Source organism: Spermophilus citellus (assembly GCF_964194105.1).
Source record: "Spermophilus citellus genome assembly, chromosome: 10".
Lineage (NCBI taxonomy): Eukaryota > Metazoa > Chordata > Mammalia > Rodentia > Sciuridae > Spermophilus > Spermophilus citellus.
Window position 1 is genome coordinate 98,620,477 of NC_138197.1, and position 18,336 is coordinate 98,638,812.

Genomic DNA, 18,336 nt, shown 5'->3' on the forward strand with positions numbered 1-18,336 from the left:
ATAGATTGAGGTGAAGATTAAATAGAATCCTGTATGCCAACAAGTTGGCAAAATGTAAACTCTCAATAGCAGGAAGCTATTATCACTACATTTTTGAAAACTGGCAGAAAATTTCAAGCTCTAAGATTTTTTTTGTACATTAAGAAAAATAATATTCTATTATTTAAATATTTGAAGATTATGAACTAATAAAATGAATGAGTGAACTTTTTCTTTGCTTTGTAGTTCTCCCTCAGGCATGATAGAAGGAACCCCACAACTTCATGCAAATGCATGGAGGGTTTCCTCCACCTGTTTTGCACCTGTTCATGTGCCAATGGTAGACCCCTGTAACATTAATCAACAAAACAGTAAGTCTTCCTTTCTGCATGTAAACTTAGGGAGAATGTTCCATATGCTGCTCTAATTTTGTGAAATTGTATGGTGATTTTAAATTCCAATTTTCTTTATTATGCTAAGTCAGTACCATTCCTTATATATTTTTGTTTAAAATTACAACTGCATGTAATTGAGGCTTTCAAAAAGAACAGAAAACGACTTTTATTTACTCTTTTGCACTCACAAAATTACTTATTTTAGGTGTTTAAAGAAATCCCTTCTTCCCAATTGTTGGTTAGCATTTTGGAGCTTTTGAAATATTTGAATGCTAAAGAAAAGTCTCTGGAAATACTTTAATAATGATGTCATAGTTCTGAGATATTTGACTTCTATTCTATAGTGTGTTAACTTAGTGATTCTCCTGTTTATGACAATCCCATCATGATATCTTATTGACGCCCATCACCATTCCTACTCATAACATATGTTGCATCTCCATAAGCAGGAAGCCAGTCACCCAAAGATGGTCTGGGACTGTTAGGCGGATATCAGTTTGCCCCAGAATTCCAATTTGCAAAGATAATGCAACTGACGTGAAAAATTTGGGGGTGTATGTTTTTAAACTAAAGCTTCAATAAACCATGTTAAAATTCTACTTCATTTCTCAGTGAAAGGAGATTTCTTTTTGGTAAAATTACTTTATAAATAAAAATGTACATGCTTAAATAGATATTCTTATAATTTTAATCTTGTTCCTTTAATTGGCTGATTTAACATTTTTACATAGTTAATTTTAAACATTACTAATATTGGTTAGGCATTCACATACAATTTCTAGATTTTATGGTGGTTATATGGGAAGATTCTGTTGATTGTCATGGTTTTTATTAATACCTTGTTGTTTTGGTGTATTGAAAAAACCACAAGATAATATTGCTGTCAATACTTTTTCTAAAGAAGAAAGTTGAGATAGCTTTTAAAGTTGAAGAAGATTGTTAACTTTATTGATTTTCCTGTCCAAAGATGGCTAGACTAGAGATTTTGACCCCTATGATTTACTTACTACTTTTGATCTCATGCCTATTTAACAACATTTTTTCTCAATTCTATACCCTATATTTCACTAACCTACCTTTTCTTCAAATAGTCTTATTTGGTTTGTTTCTTCATTATTAGATTTCATCCTTGATATTTCAACAAGTTTATCTTTTAATAGCATATACAAGTTTAAATAGAGCTCAATTAATAAATTCAGTTTCCCTCTTGTTTCTTCTCCACTCATCTTTTACTGTATGTCATTTTGCTGTGTTTTCCATCACTCTTCCCCCATGCTCTATGTCTTCTATAATGTATATTTTAGATATTATCTTCCTTTATTTTTGCTATGAACTGTGATTATTTTGAAAAAATTTTTTGAATGGGTAAATTCATGAAGATCCTCAAAGAAAGGAAAATAAATACACAAAAGTCAATAGCTACTCTGTATTCTGAAGTTTTTTTTTTTCCCACAAAGATGTTCTTGAGTTACCCTTTACTTAATGTCGGTAGAAATATCTTTTGGTTGACATATCCTTAGGGCACACAATAATGGTCTCATTCATATATTATATTGCTTGTTCAGGATCCCTTTGTGTTAGGAATACGTATACCAACAATATACTGCTAAGTCTAAATGCCTTATTTTCAGATGTATGTGCATACCCAGAGGGGGAAAATGTAAAAATGTAGGCAATTACCATGTCTCCTTACTAATAATTAATATACTTAAATTTCTCAACCAAATAAGTTTAGTATAATTCCTTAGTATTGAAAAAATTCTGATGTCTAGCAGCTTATCTGCTCTCTCAAAGACAATGACAATGTAAAGATTGATTAGCTATATCTGAAGGAAACCATGGCAACCCAGGAGCACTACATTAAGGAACCACAGACCCAGTCTTTTTCAGCAAGATAGGATCTAGATTATTTTGCCAAACTTGTTTTGTTAATTCAATAAAGGATTATATCTGGCCAGTCATTCTCAAGGGAAAAATCAATAGATTTCAAGATCTGATAATAAAGACCTGCCTCTAAATGAGATAATGGCAGTTATAGGTCCGTGACCCTTAACATTTAATCCAATGCCTAATTTCTATTCATTACTTTTATTCTTACATTCATAGATTCATTTATCAAGCATAATTAAGCTCTTAATGTCTGCCAGGCATTGCATACTATGCATTGTGCCAACATTGAGTTCAGTGATTATGTGGCATCTGCCACATTACCATTCACCTTGGAGACTCCAGTGGAGTGAAAAATGATTCTTCATCCTTCCTGGATAATTGTATCTTATATAATGTTATCCTTACATCCATAATCTGGAACCACTTTCATTATGTGTGGTTGTCTGGAGTTAAGTCTCTCAATATTCCCTAGTTTTTCATAGCAGGTTTCCTCAGATGGTCCTCAGGCAATGGGTGATTGAGGCTCCTGCTTCTATCAACCCTTTTGTTACTCCTATCATTCAAGTACAAAAATATTTTTTGTTGTTGATATATTTTTGGCTAAAAAGTTATTAAATATGTACTAAGTGTTGTTATTAGTATCACCAAAATCATAAACACACACACAAAAAACCCCTGTAGAAGCTGGGTATATTGACTCTCATTTAAAGTGATGTGCAACATAGAATGCTTCAGTAGGAAATCAAGGATACTTGAATATGCTTGAATAGTTCTGGAACCTGGTAATTAGGGGTAAGATATGAGATGCTAATGGGAATCTTTGTCTGTTAGTTGGGTATGCAGCGCACTGTGATGTCATCCACCAGGAACTCTTTGCTTCTTGCCACATCTACGTGAGCCCTGGGCTGTACTATCAGCTATGCCGCCACGATGCATGCAAGTGTGGGAGCCCCTGCCTGTGCAATGCTCTTGCCCACTATGCCTACCTCTGTGGTCAGCGTGGAGTTCCCATCGACTTTAGAGCTCAGATTTCATTCTGTGGTGAGTTTGATGGCACTGATAAAGACTATCAAAAAACACATCAGAGATTTTTGTTTTTACAATTATTGCTCTTATTATTTTTTAAAGTCTCAATATTGTGTGTAAGTTATTTGAAATAGTGTACAAACATGAAAAACAGATGAAGTATTTTGTTCCCTAAAATTGGAGATATGTTGGATAAGACCAAGAACTTTTGATTGTTTATGCTGTAAGCAAAATTAGAGTGTAATTATGTTTGATATGTGCATCAGAAACAATTAGAACATTTTGAAAAAATTCTTAGGATGAAAATGTCATATTTAAATATTGAAAAATATGGAAAGGCATCATGTGATACAGTGGCAAGTTGATCTGTAGTTAAAACGGATGGGCTCCTTGTGTGTCTGGTAACATTTTTATTCACGAATCTTTATCAGGTCCCCAATTAAATTGGTGAGACTCAGGTTTTGGGGGAACTCCTCTGTCTACCTCTCTGCTCCCACAGTAGTTTGACAAAGCATTGTTATTCCAGGAGTATCATTGGCCAATATTGGTGGTAATTGCTTAGCTTTAGCTTTCTGAGAAAAAAAATAATATAAATATAAAAATAATATAAATTCATATACCAAATCTGTACAGAATGTGTCTGGCATTATGAGTTTGTACAGGTAACTTTATTTTATCACATCTGTCACAGACACTTCCTAGCTTTTTTCTGTATCATATTAGCAGATTTCATCAATTGCAGGCATTAGCTAGCCACATCCCTGGGGCCCTTGTGCTTTTGTGGATGAAATTCTTTGGAGAAAAGCCTCCTTCTTTGTTTACATGTGGTCTCTGGGGGTTTTTGTGCTTCAAGCACAAAACGTTGAATAGTTGTGAAAGATACTACTGTCTACAAAACTGAAAATTCTTAATATTTGGCCCCTTGGAGAGGAAATTTTCTGACTCTTGCTTTGGTCCTTCCTTTCAGCTGAGAGTGCTGCTCTTTGAGCATCTGAGTTAAGGGTCTCCAAATTCCTTACTTCGTAAAGGACTAACTTTTTTTTTTTTCTGTTTCTGAGATCCAGGATTACTAGGATCAGTCCTCCCCTCCAGCTCTCACAGCTCTGGATTTTCTTTCCCCCTTCATCTCTGGCATCTGGGATATCCTCCCATTATATATTTAAAATAATAAATTTATTTATTCAAAACTTTTTAGTGTTTGTACAAGTGCATTTTTAGAATATCTCTGTTTGTCTACCATAATCAGTCTGTTTGGAGAAATTGGAAGGGTTTTGAGAAAAGTATAAACATGATTAAGAAGCAGAAAAAAGGGCTGGGGTCGTAGCTCAGTGGTAGAGTGCTTTCCTAGCATGTGTGAGGCCCTGGGTTTGATTCTCTGCAAGGCATATAAATAAATAAAGTCCATTGACAACTTTAAAAATATTTTTAAAAAGGAGAATAAAAAACAAAACAAAACTATGAATGGGCATCAATAAAGTCAAAAATTGTCTTCTTTGTAGAAGACTGAAAGTTTACCTAGTTTTAAAGAATGCTCTAACGATGATGGTGACAGTATAATAATACCGAGATTCAAATTGGAGAAAAAGAAAGTTTATTCAGATATATGAAAACCTTACATATTAAAGATCAAGTGAAATATCTGTTCTTATCAGTTTAATATTTGATATATCCTCTATCTGTGGACAATATATTAAATGGACTTTTGGAGCAGGGAGGTGGAATAGGAGCTTACTCCATCCACTCCATACATCAACCTGGTATTGTAGTACCTCCAGGAATGGTACAGTATCACACTTAAAATGACTTCAAAATTGAAATTTTATTCTTCTGTTATACTTATTACTAAGGCCAGGAATTGTTTATTTATTTACTGTTGTAGGATTCTGGAATGTTCTATGCTAATCCATGTAAAAAAGCTTTTTTTCATGATTTGTGTCCATCCTGAATCTTTAAGTAAATGTACCCTGTTTCTGTGCCCTGTGGACATCTTTCTCAAGTGACTTTCCTTTGTCTTTAGCTGTGGTATGCCAAAAGGGCATGCTGTATCATCACTGTTCCTCATTTTGCCGCCATTCCTGCACCTCTCTCTCTTCCCCGGAACAGTGCAATGATGACTGTGCTGAAGGCTGTAACTGTCCTGAAGGCAAATTTTATGAAGACACCCTTAACTTTTGTGTGCCCATGTAAGTCATGGAAATGGGTTGATACTATCAGTTTTTATTTTTATAAGTCAAATGGGCTTGCTTGCTTATTTCTTAATGCCTTTTCCCACTCCCTTTGTGTTTTTATATTCACAAATAGCTACAGAAGGAGCTAAGGAATCTGACAGTTAATCCTAAGTTTATTCCTACTTGCTTTTCACATATCCAAATCAGTAACAGGGCTTATGTTTCACTGTTATGTAGCACATTTTAGTAGCAGGATTGTAATGTCTGTCAGCACTCAGAAGTTTCTCAGTTTCCACATGAGGTGAAGACTTTGGTCGTAACACACAGTGCTAAATGATTTATTAGTTGTGCTTCTCTGAAGTGCATTCAGTGACTTTTCTTGTAGCTAAACTAAGACAGTTTGTGATTTGTATTTTGAAAAACAAAATCTGAAGCCACACAAGACTATATTTAAACAATTTCTGCTATTTGTGAATAATGACAACTTGAGCATATGCCTAACAATGACCTATTAAGAACACAGGGTGTACTTTTAGTGACTTGACAGAATTCATATCCCATTTTATTTACTTAACCTTGTTTTTCTGTGGTAGATATTACTGCCGGTGTCATTATAGGGGCAGCGTTTATCAGCCTGGGGAGCTCATCCCAACACCCTCAGGCTTATGGTAAGTTTCAATGAATATATTAAATACATGCATAAATTACATTCAAATAATATGGAATGCCTGAGTCTTGTATTCATCACTGCATGACAGAGTTCTGAATTTGTCACACAGCGAAACAAAAGCCTTTTAATTAGTTTTAGTTCTTTGACTGAAATTACAGGTGGGATGGATACTCATATACTGTATATTACTAAGGGTTTTAGTTTCATGGTTTATCTACCAGCTCATAAAAGGTAATTCCAAAATAGATTTGAATGATGTCACATACAGGAGTAAGTGCACCTCTTCCCCAGGGACAGCAAAACTTGTACGATATCACCGTTATCCAGTTGTAACTGGCCTGTTACATTTCAATTGTAGCCTGCCTATTAAAAACACAAGCACGTCTGTGCAGCAGTCCACATTTATCTTTATCCAACTGCTAACCTCCCTTTTTCAGGTGCACCATAGGTGCTTACGATAATAATATAATGTGAGATAATGGTAATAACAACCATAGTCTCTAGCCATTACTGTGCACCTTCTGTAGTCCTGGTACCATTCTGTGTTTTACATTTATTATTAAACACTTATCACTCTCACCCTAAGAGATAGGTGCTTTTGCTTTATGCCAATTTATATATGAGGAAAATGAAGCATGAGTGGCTAAGCAACTTGATGGCAGAGCTAGGATTTAATCCCAGGCATACTGACCTTGCTGAGCTTGCTGTACTGCAGACAGCGCAGTAACTAACTTGGCATCTACAGCAGGATATCATTTATACTCAGCTTTCCTTATTGTTGTCTCCATCTCCTCCTCCTGCCCCCACTTAAACTCTTGGATCTTTCTCTAGTAGATTGCACTACTATTCATATAGTTTCCCCAGCTAAAATCTGAGAGTCCTCTTTGATTCCTTTCTCCTACTCAACACACCTAGCCAACAAATCCCCAACAATTTTGGATTTTCCCTAATTTCATTCTTTATGTTTAATAGATATCCATTCCTTTCTTCTCATTCTATGTTAGTAATGTCTTTCAACCTCTCTTCTCTAAATCTTTCAAAATGATCTTAGTTTTTTTTTTTTTTTTTGGGGGGGGTGGGGGTTGCTATAACAAAAGATCCCAGGCTGAGCACTTCAGAAGAAAAGAGGCCTATTTAATTCACAGTTTTGGAGGCCCAAGAGCCTAGCACCCATGAAGGCTTCTGATGAGGGCCTTGTGAAAGATGACCTCACAGGATGTTCTCTCTCTCTCTCTCTCTCTCTCTCTCTCTCTCTCTTTCTCTCTCTTTCTGTGTGTGTGTGTGTGTGGGGGGGGGTGGAGAGGTTCCATGGGGAGATGGGGAGCAAGCAAGCAAGCAAGGATGTTTTCTTATAACAGTGGTAAACAGTCTCGCTGATAAAAGCATCAATCCTTTCTTAGGATTGTGCCCCTATGATGGAGTCAATTAGGCCCTACCTTATAACACTACCATATCCTTTGGGGTTCAGGCCTCAACATGAGTTCTGGTGGAGACAACCACATTCAAGCCACATTCTTCTTGCTTTTAGTCTTGCTTCACTTTCATTTTGCCAAGACATTGACTCTCTTTTGAATTTAATATAGTTGAATTTAATATAATTGAATTTATTTATATAAATTAAATAAGAATAAAGTCCTCATTGCAAAAAATAAAAAAAAATTCAATTAGTATAGTGATATAATTTGCATTCTTTTTTAAAAACCTATGTCCCAGAAGAGGTATGGTAGGAAGACCTGGATGTATGGTCTGAGGCCTGTCTGTCTCAGTTTCTCTGCACCCATAGTGTCGATGTACTGTTAAACAATGCACAGGCATATTTTTCATGTGATGTGGTCCCTTAATACATCAGTCAGTTTCTTCATCTGGGGTCAAATATAGGACACAGGATCTGCTCAAAGTTGAAGGAAAAACCACTAACTGAGAACTCGTGTGTTGTTCCCTGTCATGCTGCCTTCTGAAGGGATTTTCAAGGTCAATTTGCCTGATACTGTTTTCGCCTTATGCCCTGACTTTAGATTCTGGGTTGCAAGAATGATGCGATTCCACTCTGTTTTCAGTGCTGCTGTCAGAATGAATTTCCTAAAATTCTAGCCAACCATATGGCTTAACTCAAGATAGCATCTCAGTAGGACCTGGCATCTGCCTCCTTTACCATCCTCACCTCATGGCACTTAGTCACAGAGAACACTGTTTTACCCTCGTGGTTTGTGTTTCCATCTAGTGTTAGAGCCTTCCTACCTTGTCCATGTCGTAACTGCCATCCATTCTTCAAATTGTTCAGGCTTTACCACCTTTGACCACCTTGATGTCAGTTTCTAACAGATTTTAAAATATCTTTTTTTGTTTTTGCTATCTCTTAAACCTATTTCTGTATTGCAGATATCACACTGCATAAATTATTGTCTATTTTCCTCTCCTAGCAAGATATAAGCCCTTGGGTCAAGACAATTAATCTGGGTCTTTATCCCTATGCCTCTCACAGTGGTCCATACATAAAGCTGTTGGATAAAAATATGTTATACTGAAATAGCTGTAAAGTTGGACCTGAGGTAATAACTTATTTGTAAAAAATGTTGTGGGAAAAAATGTAACGTTTGTATATGTATTCAATTCTTTCACATTAAATTATTATTGCAATAGGAAAAGAGAGAGAGAGAGAGAGAGAGAGAGAGAGAGAGAGAGAGATAGATAGAGAGAGAGAGAGAGAGAGAGAGAGAGAGAGAGAGAGAGAGAGATATTTGGATTCAGAAGTTAACTATTTCTTTACTTCTAGCCAGTGTTCAAATGGGACTGTGCAATGTGATGAATCAGCAACGCCCTCCACTGGTGAGTCCCAGTTCAGTATTTTCCTCAAGGAGAATGCAATCTGGTGCTGACCCTAGTCTTCTGGGAGAAATCCTCTGTCCACCACAGCCCTCCTTGCCCATGTGCCCGGATGCAGCCTTGCAATGTTTCCCAACATGATGCTCCAGTGATCCCCAACTTTTTCACATTTATAATTAGCGTATTTCTAGGACAGTTTGGGGTGAGCATATGTTGTTGCCTAGGGCAGAGCTGCTCAGCTCAGGGATGCTGCCTAAATGCTGCCTAAATGCTGCCTGCCTGTGCTTCAGGTGCCCCAAAGGCTTTAGGGATAGTGTCTAGACACTTGTTGTGACCCATTACCGATGCAGAAATTGAGACACTCTACTCTAGACCAGCACTACTCAGATGTTAATGTGTATGAAACCAATGGAATCTTATTAAAATGCAGATTGTGATTCAGTAGGTCAGGGACAATACCTGAGATTTTGCATTTCTATCAATGGCCAAGGCAATGCCAATGCTGCATGTTCCTGGACTACATTATGAGTAGCAAGGATCTGGGTCTGGTAGCAATCTATTAAAAGTGGCATATAAAAGGACATCTGTTGTCATATCTCCTTAGCCGTCATTTTACACTTGAATAGCTTTCTTGATGATCTTACATTTTAGGGGATCCTATATATTTGTTTTCATCATTCAAAGAAAGAACCCCCAATTCTTAGCAACTATGGAAAAATTCCACACAAATAATAATGCTTGTTTTCATTTATATTGGACAGGAAGAGGTAGGCTGATAAAATTAATAGTGAGCTATTGCTTTGTTAATTTTTGAATGGCCAATTATGTATTACTATAAATTAGCTTTGAATTATATGCACTAGATTTACTTTCTGAGTATTCAGGTCAATATAGGGCTTCTTTACAGACGAGATGGATCACACTTATATTCAGTAGGGCATTCCTGCTCTGCCCCATTTGCTTCAGGGTGATGTATTGTTAAAAGGGGAACCCCTGGTAGCCAGCTTTCTCATACTTAAGAATCCTTAAGATTTATCTTTTGGGTCCCACATAAGGGGCCTTATTGATCCCTGAGAACTCAAAAGCTCTCTGGAGAACAGGCAGTGCTGATTGGGCTTTTATTACACTCACTTCCATATGTTTACAACATAGGGATGAAAGTAATAACTCATCGTGAAGAAAGATCTAGAAATATTCTGTTTGTTGTGGCTTTATAAAAGTTTAAATATATATTGTTTTCTCAGCCCTCAAAAATTTTGAATGCACATTTGAATTAATCAAAATAGCCTGTTTTGTGACCTCAGAAAATTATAAATGAATTAGTTACTGCCTTATGGAAGGCAGCTATGGATTTTAAACTCATATTTTGAGTTTTGGAAGCTTTCGTGACTAAAGAGAAGCTGCCTAGGGAATATTTGTAAGTCCATCAACTAAAAATCACAGAATGGTGGGATATGGTTGTGGCTCAGTGGTAGAGTACTTGTCTAGCATGTGTGAAGCACTGTGTTTGATTCTCAGCACTGCATATAAATAAATTAATTAAATAAAGGTCTAGCAATAACTAAAAAAGAATAAAATAAAATTAAAAAATCATAGAATTAATAAAAGCATCAAAACTGGTGCAATAGTCTATGGTGACTTTTGTTTCAATGACAAATCTATAGGATTATTTGTCTATGGAGCAAATATAAAGTTAAGGGCATTTCATCTGCGATTTATTTCTGTAGTTCATGCCTGCCCAGAAGGAAAGGAATATTTTGACTGCAGGTTTCCTCATCCTGAATTACCAGCTGGTGGTGTAAATTGTGAGACTACATGTGCAAACTTGGCCATGAACTTCACTTGTGCCCCATCTTCACCCTGTATAAGTGGCTGTGTTTGTGCTCCAGGGTAAGACATTTTTTTTCTTGATAACACAGACCATTCAGGATTTGACAGAAAGCATAAGAACTCTTAAAAATATTATTTACAGAAATAGCCAACATTATTGTTTCGATCAGTGGTTAACTTTGAGTTGGTAGCAAGAAGACTGTTATTATTTTGCTAGGTTCATGTAACATTGTATATTATTATTATTATTATTATTATTATTATTATTATTATTAGGTACCGGGGATTGAATTCAAGGGCACTTGACCACTGAGCCACATCCCAAGCCCTATTTTGTATTTTATTAGAGATAGGATCTCACTGAGTTGCTTAGCGCCTTGCTAAATTGCTGAGGCTGGCTTTGAACTCTCAATCCTCCTGCTTCTACCTCCCGAACTGCTGGGATTACAGACATGTGCCACCGTGTCTGGCCCTTGTATAGTATTATTAAAGTAATACATGAATTGAGGAGAGAACTTATTTCAGGATGAAATTGAAATTTCTTCCTTGGTTCAACTGGGATTTTTGAAAACTGACACAACTAATCACTCCTCATTTGAAACATTCAAATATGTATTTTCTATATATTTTGTTGCTGCAGTAACTTGTTGATACTAAGTTGTAATAGTGATGCCAATTGCCTTATCATATGGATGTTACAGAAAATAGTGCACTGAGGCTAACCAGAGGAATGGTTAAGAGATTAATTGGTTAAGAGTAGGAGCTCTGGCTTCAGACAACCGGAGCTAAAATCTCAACTCTATCACAGTTAGCTGAGGGATTCTTTTTGCAAATTCCTTTTGAAACTCAATTAGGCATTGTGAGATGGGGTGTGTAGGGGGCACTCAATAAATATGGGTCACTGTTTTATGGCTATGCATCTACTCTTATCTTTGTAAATTTCCTTCAGTTGCAGAGAAGCTGGTACCCATGAAAGATGAAAAGAATCTGGAGACTAATAGCTTCCTAGCAGGCACACATAAAATCTGTTCTCCCAGGCCCTCCCTCCTCTGTAGTGAATAGAGGAGCCCCGCACGGGGAGGGCCATCTCAGGCAAACAGGTCACCTTTTCTTCTTCCATGAACATGTCCACACAAAGAGATTCCGGGGATCAGCTCATATAAACCATGAGCAAAGAGGAGAGAGGTCTTGTGGTTTGGTTCCCAGGAGAATCACCTTTGTCTAAATGGCCCCCATCTGGAACAGACTGAAGAGCCAAATAACGTGGGACTGGCATTAATCTCTTTACAAAGGAAGGGCATAGGAGGCAGAGAAAAGAAGTTCTCAAAAGAAAAGTGCCCATAGAACAGATGAGCAAGGAGGATATTTAATAAAAAGGAAAAGGAAAGATAAACCTTTATATGGTAAATAAATTAAAACCTACACTATTGTTTGATTTATTTGATTTAATTATGATTCTTAGGGATTCAAGGCTGATTAAAATCATCTCCTAATCTTGTTTCATAAAGTGTGCTTAATGCTATTATTTTTTTAAAATCATCTATTTACTGATACCTCTGACTTCGTTCTATTTATTTACTGGCCAAATCTCATTACGAATACAGAAATTCTCTTCTACCTTCTGTGATTGTATTTAATATAGCTTAAATTGACTTAGAGGCCTCTAATTGGTTTGGAAATAATTTTATTAACAGGACCTTGTATTATGAAGACAGTTATGGCAATGTGATTTTCTTTGTCTTCCATGTGACCTTATCTGGCTCATTTTGGACTATAGCCTAGTATCACTTGTTTTCATGGAGCCTGGTGGTGCCAGAAGTTCATTCTCTATAAAAGCACCTTATAACTCTAGTTCAGAAATTGCTGTGGACTGAAGAGATGGAAAGTAGAATAGTAGACAAAGTCAGATAACAGTTTTAAATATTGGTCCTCCTCATTAGTTGTAAACTTTAGGGTGAGTTACTTTCTCACTTGGAGTACTGATTGCCTCTTTTTAACATGGATGTCATGATATTTATTTCACAGATGGTTGAGCATGTGCAGCACACCAGTAATGTGGTAGGAGTCAGTAAATGTTTATCACACACCCCACTACCCAAACCTACTTAAAGAAGTTAATTTACAGTGATTTGTGCTCCGCTGTTCCTACTTCCAGTTTTTGATCAGTTATAAAAAACTCACCAGCATACATAATCATTTTTAAAACCACTACTTTGAGTGGGTATGAAGGTTCATTTGGGTGAGACAATTAATGTTTATGAAACTCCCAGTGTTTGGGACACTATGGGGATCAGGAGGAGGTACTAACAGTATCTAATGGTAGGGTATTATAACTGGGATAAAATGAGTTAGTGACATATTTGAAATGATTTGAATAGTGTCTGGGTCATAGTAGTCAAGAATATTGGTTTTTGTTATTGATGTCCCTGTTATTACTATAAGACTTTTAATCAGTGCTTAGTTCATTGTGATGAGCCCTCCAATAAAGATTTTTAAAAAATTATTAAGAAGGGGGGAACATATATGGGGATTGGGGATATAAAAGATTGCACTGAGAAGATTGCACTCAATTGAAACTTAAATGATGAGGAGAAGGGTTTTCTAGAAAGAAGGAAAATGCAAAGCTCAGATGGAATGACAAGAAGTTTGGGAGAGTTGAGATGAAAGATTCTAAAATCTAGGCTATTTTTTGTGTGAAAGAATTTATACACATATGTTTATACATAATCATCTGTACACATAAGTTTCTTTGTTCATTTTTACTCAACAACTGAGTATCCTCTATATGCTAGGCATTGAGACCCAAACATCGACAGGATATTCCTGGTCCTCCTAAAGGCTATGGACAGCATATACAAATGAGGAAGCACAATCCTAAGTAAGAAGAACTATGAGAAGGACAGTTGAGCACTAAAGAAACATATGTCATTATTTTATTTGAATTATTATACTTTAAAGCAAATTGAGAAAAATTATATATTTTTTCTATTTTAGCAGCTATTTATTTTTATTATTTTATTGTAATTAATAATAAATTATTTCATAAATTAATTCATGGACTTACATAATAAATTATTTTAAATGTACTATTTTATTACTATATTATATACTTAAATTATTATATTTATAATATATCTCTTTCATATTTATTACTTATTTATATTAATATTTATTAGTTATTATAAATTATGAAAGATTTTAGAAAACAATTTTAATATTGAATAAAGATTTGTAGTGAGGGCATTGAAATAAATTCTACATATAATATATATTTAATCTTCATATCAAAATACTTTAACACACTAAAATCAATTATTCTGACAGTAATTTCATATTAATATTTATATTATATATTAAAACAAAATTTGTATATGTGTTTTAATTTTTATATTTAAAGATACATTTAGATACTTTTTCATAAAAGAGTGACATTTTAAGAGGGAGATAACACCTCAAAAGTAACTAACACTCAAAAATCATGTTAATGAAAAAGAACATGAAATATTTGATATGATAGATTTTTACTTGAAAGCACACTTAAACAAAATTCTTATGATTTTAACTCTAAGTGCTCAGAAAGACGCTTTTGCTTGTTCTGTGTCCTGTAGTAGAAAATGTCATTGATTTCATAACTTACTATTTCATCAAAAAGTTATGAGATCCCCACAGATAATCTTTAAATAGCAAATAGTGAGGATAGTGTCCTTTACTTTCTCTTTAAACATTTTTTTTTCAGAATAACTTGCTTTATCACGAATTTAGGCCTTTGTTTCTTTTTTTTTTAATCGTACTATGTGAATAACAAAAAGGTAAAAATATCACATGTAGTCAATTTGCCTGGCATTTTACTTAATACTGTGACATATATTTAAAAAATGGGAGAAAGACTGGATTCAATCCCCCAATTCATCAGATAGAATATGCCTTACACAGCTGTAGTAAATATAAAAGACAGTGTTGAATATGATGAGATTAGTGGTTTTTTAAAAAACTGGATTTAGCAGACTGTACTGATTATCTTATTTCTTCATCTGGAAGGATGGCAGAGCACAAGGGAAAGTGTTATGTTCCTGAAAGCTGTCCTTGCATCTGGAAAGACTGGGAGTATCTCTCAGGAGAAGTGATTGCTACACCTTGTTACACCTGGTAATGAGATCCATTAATTTCACAAAAACTTTCCTAAGCAATTGTATAACTTTCAATTATGTTGTTGAATTTACTTGATGTACAAATTAAGCCTGAGGAAATAAGGTTTTAAAGGCATCCAGGAGTTTGGTGGAGAGCTACTATCTACAAGGGCACCATACCCTTGTTTTTACGTGTTTGTTCAACCTAGAAGGAAAGTGAGAAATACGACAATTTGAAAATTTAATAGGAAAAAGTATCTTGAGTGTGTAAGAAATGCTAAAATGTTCCAAAGAGATCATATTTAATGATAGCTTTTCTGTTTGGAAATAAATGAAAACAATACCATAAAAGACAACTTGAAATATAATTTCCTTAAAATAGAGACAAAGATTCTAAACTCTTGTCAAGTATTCAATTGACTTATATACAGGAGATGGCATTTTGCTTTTTTGGTTCACTATCAGACTTATGTTCAAAGACCAATGTTCAGTTTTCATTTCATTAATTATTTTCCATGTGACCCAGGCACAACTATAGGCTTGATTTTTCTGTCTGACAATATATTTAAATAAGGGGATAAACATATGCCTAAGTTGTCAATGTAGTAGGTGTTATGAGAATGGTTGGCAGTATTTTTATGAGTTATTGGCTCAGTGAATGCTTTTGCCTACACACCATCCTATTTTTTGTGCCACTTGAAAAACACCAATTAGAGCCAATTTCTTCATAAGGTAACTTGTGTTATTTTTTAATAGTGTTTGTCGACGAGGAATGTTCAATTGCACATATTATCCTTGCCCAGCTGTGTGTACAATCTATGGGGACCGGCATTATCATTCTTTTGATGGACTGGAATATGACTACATCAGTGATTGCCAGGTTTTTTTGATAAAGGTAAGTCACAGTTACTCATTTTTACTTGAACTAGCAGGAGGATAATATTTAAAAAAAAAAAAAAAGGGACAAACTTGACTCAGAAAGAACCCGGTGGTTGAGGTTCAGAGATGTAATTTGTAGATTTGGAATACATCAGCCTGTAGGTATGGCTAAGATTGTAGGGGTAAATGAGTATATCAGACATTAGGAGAAAAGGGTAGATAAGTAAGAAAACAAACTAATCTGTGACATATAAATTCATGTATCATTAATAAAACTTATGAAAGTCACAGCAATTTTAAACAAATTTCCTGAACTCATTTTTAAGTTTTACTGTTTGTAGGTGGTAGGCTAGTTCTTTAGCTTTCTGTGCCTCTGTTTCCTAATTTATAAAATGAGGATAATAATTGTATGTGGCTCCAAGTTAATTCTGAGAATTAAATAACATATGTGAGGTTCTGGGTTTGATCCTCAGCACCACATAAAAATAAATAAATAAAATAAAAGTATTATGTCCATCTACAACTAAAAAAAAATTTAAAAATATGTCATAAATATGTAAAATGCTTAGATAGTGTTTGATATATTATGATGATCTATAAATATCAACCATTCTTCTTATTATTAACTTGGTTTGGTGAATATAAATATAATATGTTAAACCATACACTGGACTATGTATTTTTTGTGATGATAATGAGAGATTATTCTTAATTCTAGAAATGCTACTTTGAAGATATACTTTGGTAAGTTTTAGTCTTTAGATATCTGATAAAATCCTTAAAGTCTCTCACACATGTAATATATTTGGATTACCTGTATACCTAAATTTTATTTAGACATCATTGATGCCAGAACTAAATTTCTAAATGAAAAATGTAAACTTTAGAAAGGATCCACACAAGAATACACTAAATGACATTTTTCCCTCCAGCAAAATAAAATTCAATTAATGCATATTTTTTTTCTGGGTATGGCTTTTATGTTATTAGAGGTGTGTGTGTGATCCTTCATCAAGAAAGTAGACTACATCCCTATATCAAGAAAGTAGACTGTTATTTTCATTTTGTATTAGTTATATTAAAAATAAAAAACAGTAAAATCTGTACTTTCTAAATGGAAGCAAAGCTTTTGCATATATTTTAAGCTATTGAATTTCCCTATTAGTACTTATCTCTTTTAGGAATGATTTTAAGTTTCTTATAGAAACTTAAAATCATTCTGGGAATGAATTTGGTAGTCATACAGAGAGGATGGTAAGTACTTTCCTGTGGGTTTTTTGTGTGTATATACATGTGTTGTTTTGATTATTTTTGAAGCATGAGGAAGGTGAAATAACAAATATGCATTCCATTCTATCTTTATTTGTGTTCTTCAAAGAAGCCACATTTTAGCAAGCAATTCCATGTTAGAATCTTCTCATTCCCCAAAGTGTAGATAGATCATAAACTCAAAAGCTTGAAAAGATACTTAATAGTTTATAGATTTGCATGCATACACAGATTTCTCCTCAAAACTTTCAGATTGACTTTGTATCTAATTCTCATTTTCTTTAATATATATGTGCCTTTGCTACTCCTTTAGGTTACTTCTGCTTTTGACTTTCTGGGTGTGTGCTCTTTGAGTCTTTTAATATCTTTTCTGGTTTCCTCTCTGACTTTTGTTGCCTTTTCTTCTTGCATAAGCCCCCATCTCTAGATGAAGGAGTTGGCTCCCTCAGGGTAAAGACCAAGTCTTTAGTAACCATTATTTCACAAGGAAGGAACACCCGGCTGGGGAAGAGTGATGGGTATAGAATGTTGATGGAACTAACTGTGTATTCTTGGCTCTCTGCCCTTTCCTCCTAATGCCTGGCGTGTTTGTCCACTCCTACCATCTTAGCCATACCTGCAGGCTGATGCGTTCCAAGTCAACAAGTCACAGCTCTGACCCTCAATCGCAAGCCTGTCTTTCTGACTCAGATTTACAATAATACATCTTTCTATTCTATAAATCTTCCAACTACTCATCCTGCCACCATGTTATTGTTTACTAAGAACCTTAGTGACGTCCCGTGAGCTGCCTCACAGGATGCCTTTGCCGGTCCTTTAGAAGTCTCCATTAGCCCCCTCTCTTTTCTATGTCTTTTCTCAGGGGATTCTCTGTATGTGAATTCCTCTTCTCCCTCAAAGAGATGTTTCCAGCTCACAGTCCAGTCCTATTCTTACTGTTCACAATAAATTATAATTATACTAGCAATTTGTTATTATCCATGGGAAATTTCACTAAAATTAATAAAGCCAGAGTCAGGCCCGGAAATGTTTCAGGACAAATTAACCAAAACATACTTGGTAAGTTAAAAAACACTTCCTTTGGTCATGAAACATGGTTACTGCATATCAAAGATAAAGTTGCCAATGCAACTTAATTTTTACAGTCTTAAAATATGATTATGGCAAATCGAACCCCACAGTGCTTGAGTTATTTTCTGCCTTAATTTTTCTTTGGTGGCATTTTGGTTTTGCATACTCCAAATGCCAAGAGCTGCTATGAAGGAGCCTTTCTTCCTCTG

General features: G+C 35.0%; 1 protein-coding gene across 2 annotated transcripts in view; it reads left to right on the forward strand.

The window, feature by feature from the left end:
• OTOGL (otogelin like) overlaps positions 1–18,336 on the forward strand; it is a gene marked incomplete at both ends in the record, with an annotated part of 123,565 nt that overhangs the window by 39,281 nt on the left and 65,948 nt on the right. For both annotated transcript variants that reach the window (XM_081311620.1, XM_081311621.1), the window contains 8 exons: positions 226–350; positions 3,096–3,305; positions 5,308–5,473; positions 6,052–6,126; positions 8,902–8,954; positions 10,679–10,841; positions 14,820–14,927; positions 15,665–15,803. In XM_081311620.1, coding sequence (XP_081167746.1) covers positions 226–350; positions 3,096–3,305; positions 5,308–5,473; positions 6,052–6,126; positions 8,902–8,954; positions 10,679–10,841; positions 14,820–14,927; positions 15,665–15,803 — 1,039 coding nt within the window. The remainder of the gene's footprint in view (positions 1–225; positions 351–3,095; positions 3,306–5,307; positions 5,474–6,051; positions 6,127–8,901; positions 8,955–10,678; positions 10,842–14,819; positions 14,928–15,664; positions 15,804–18,336) is intronic.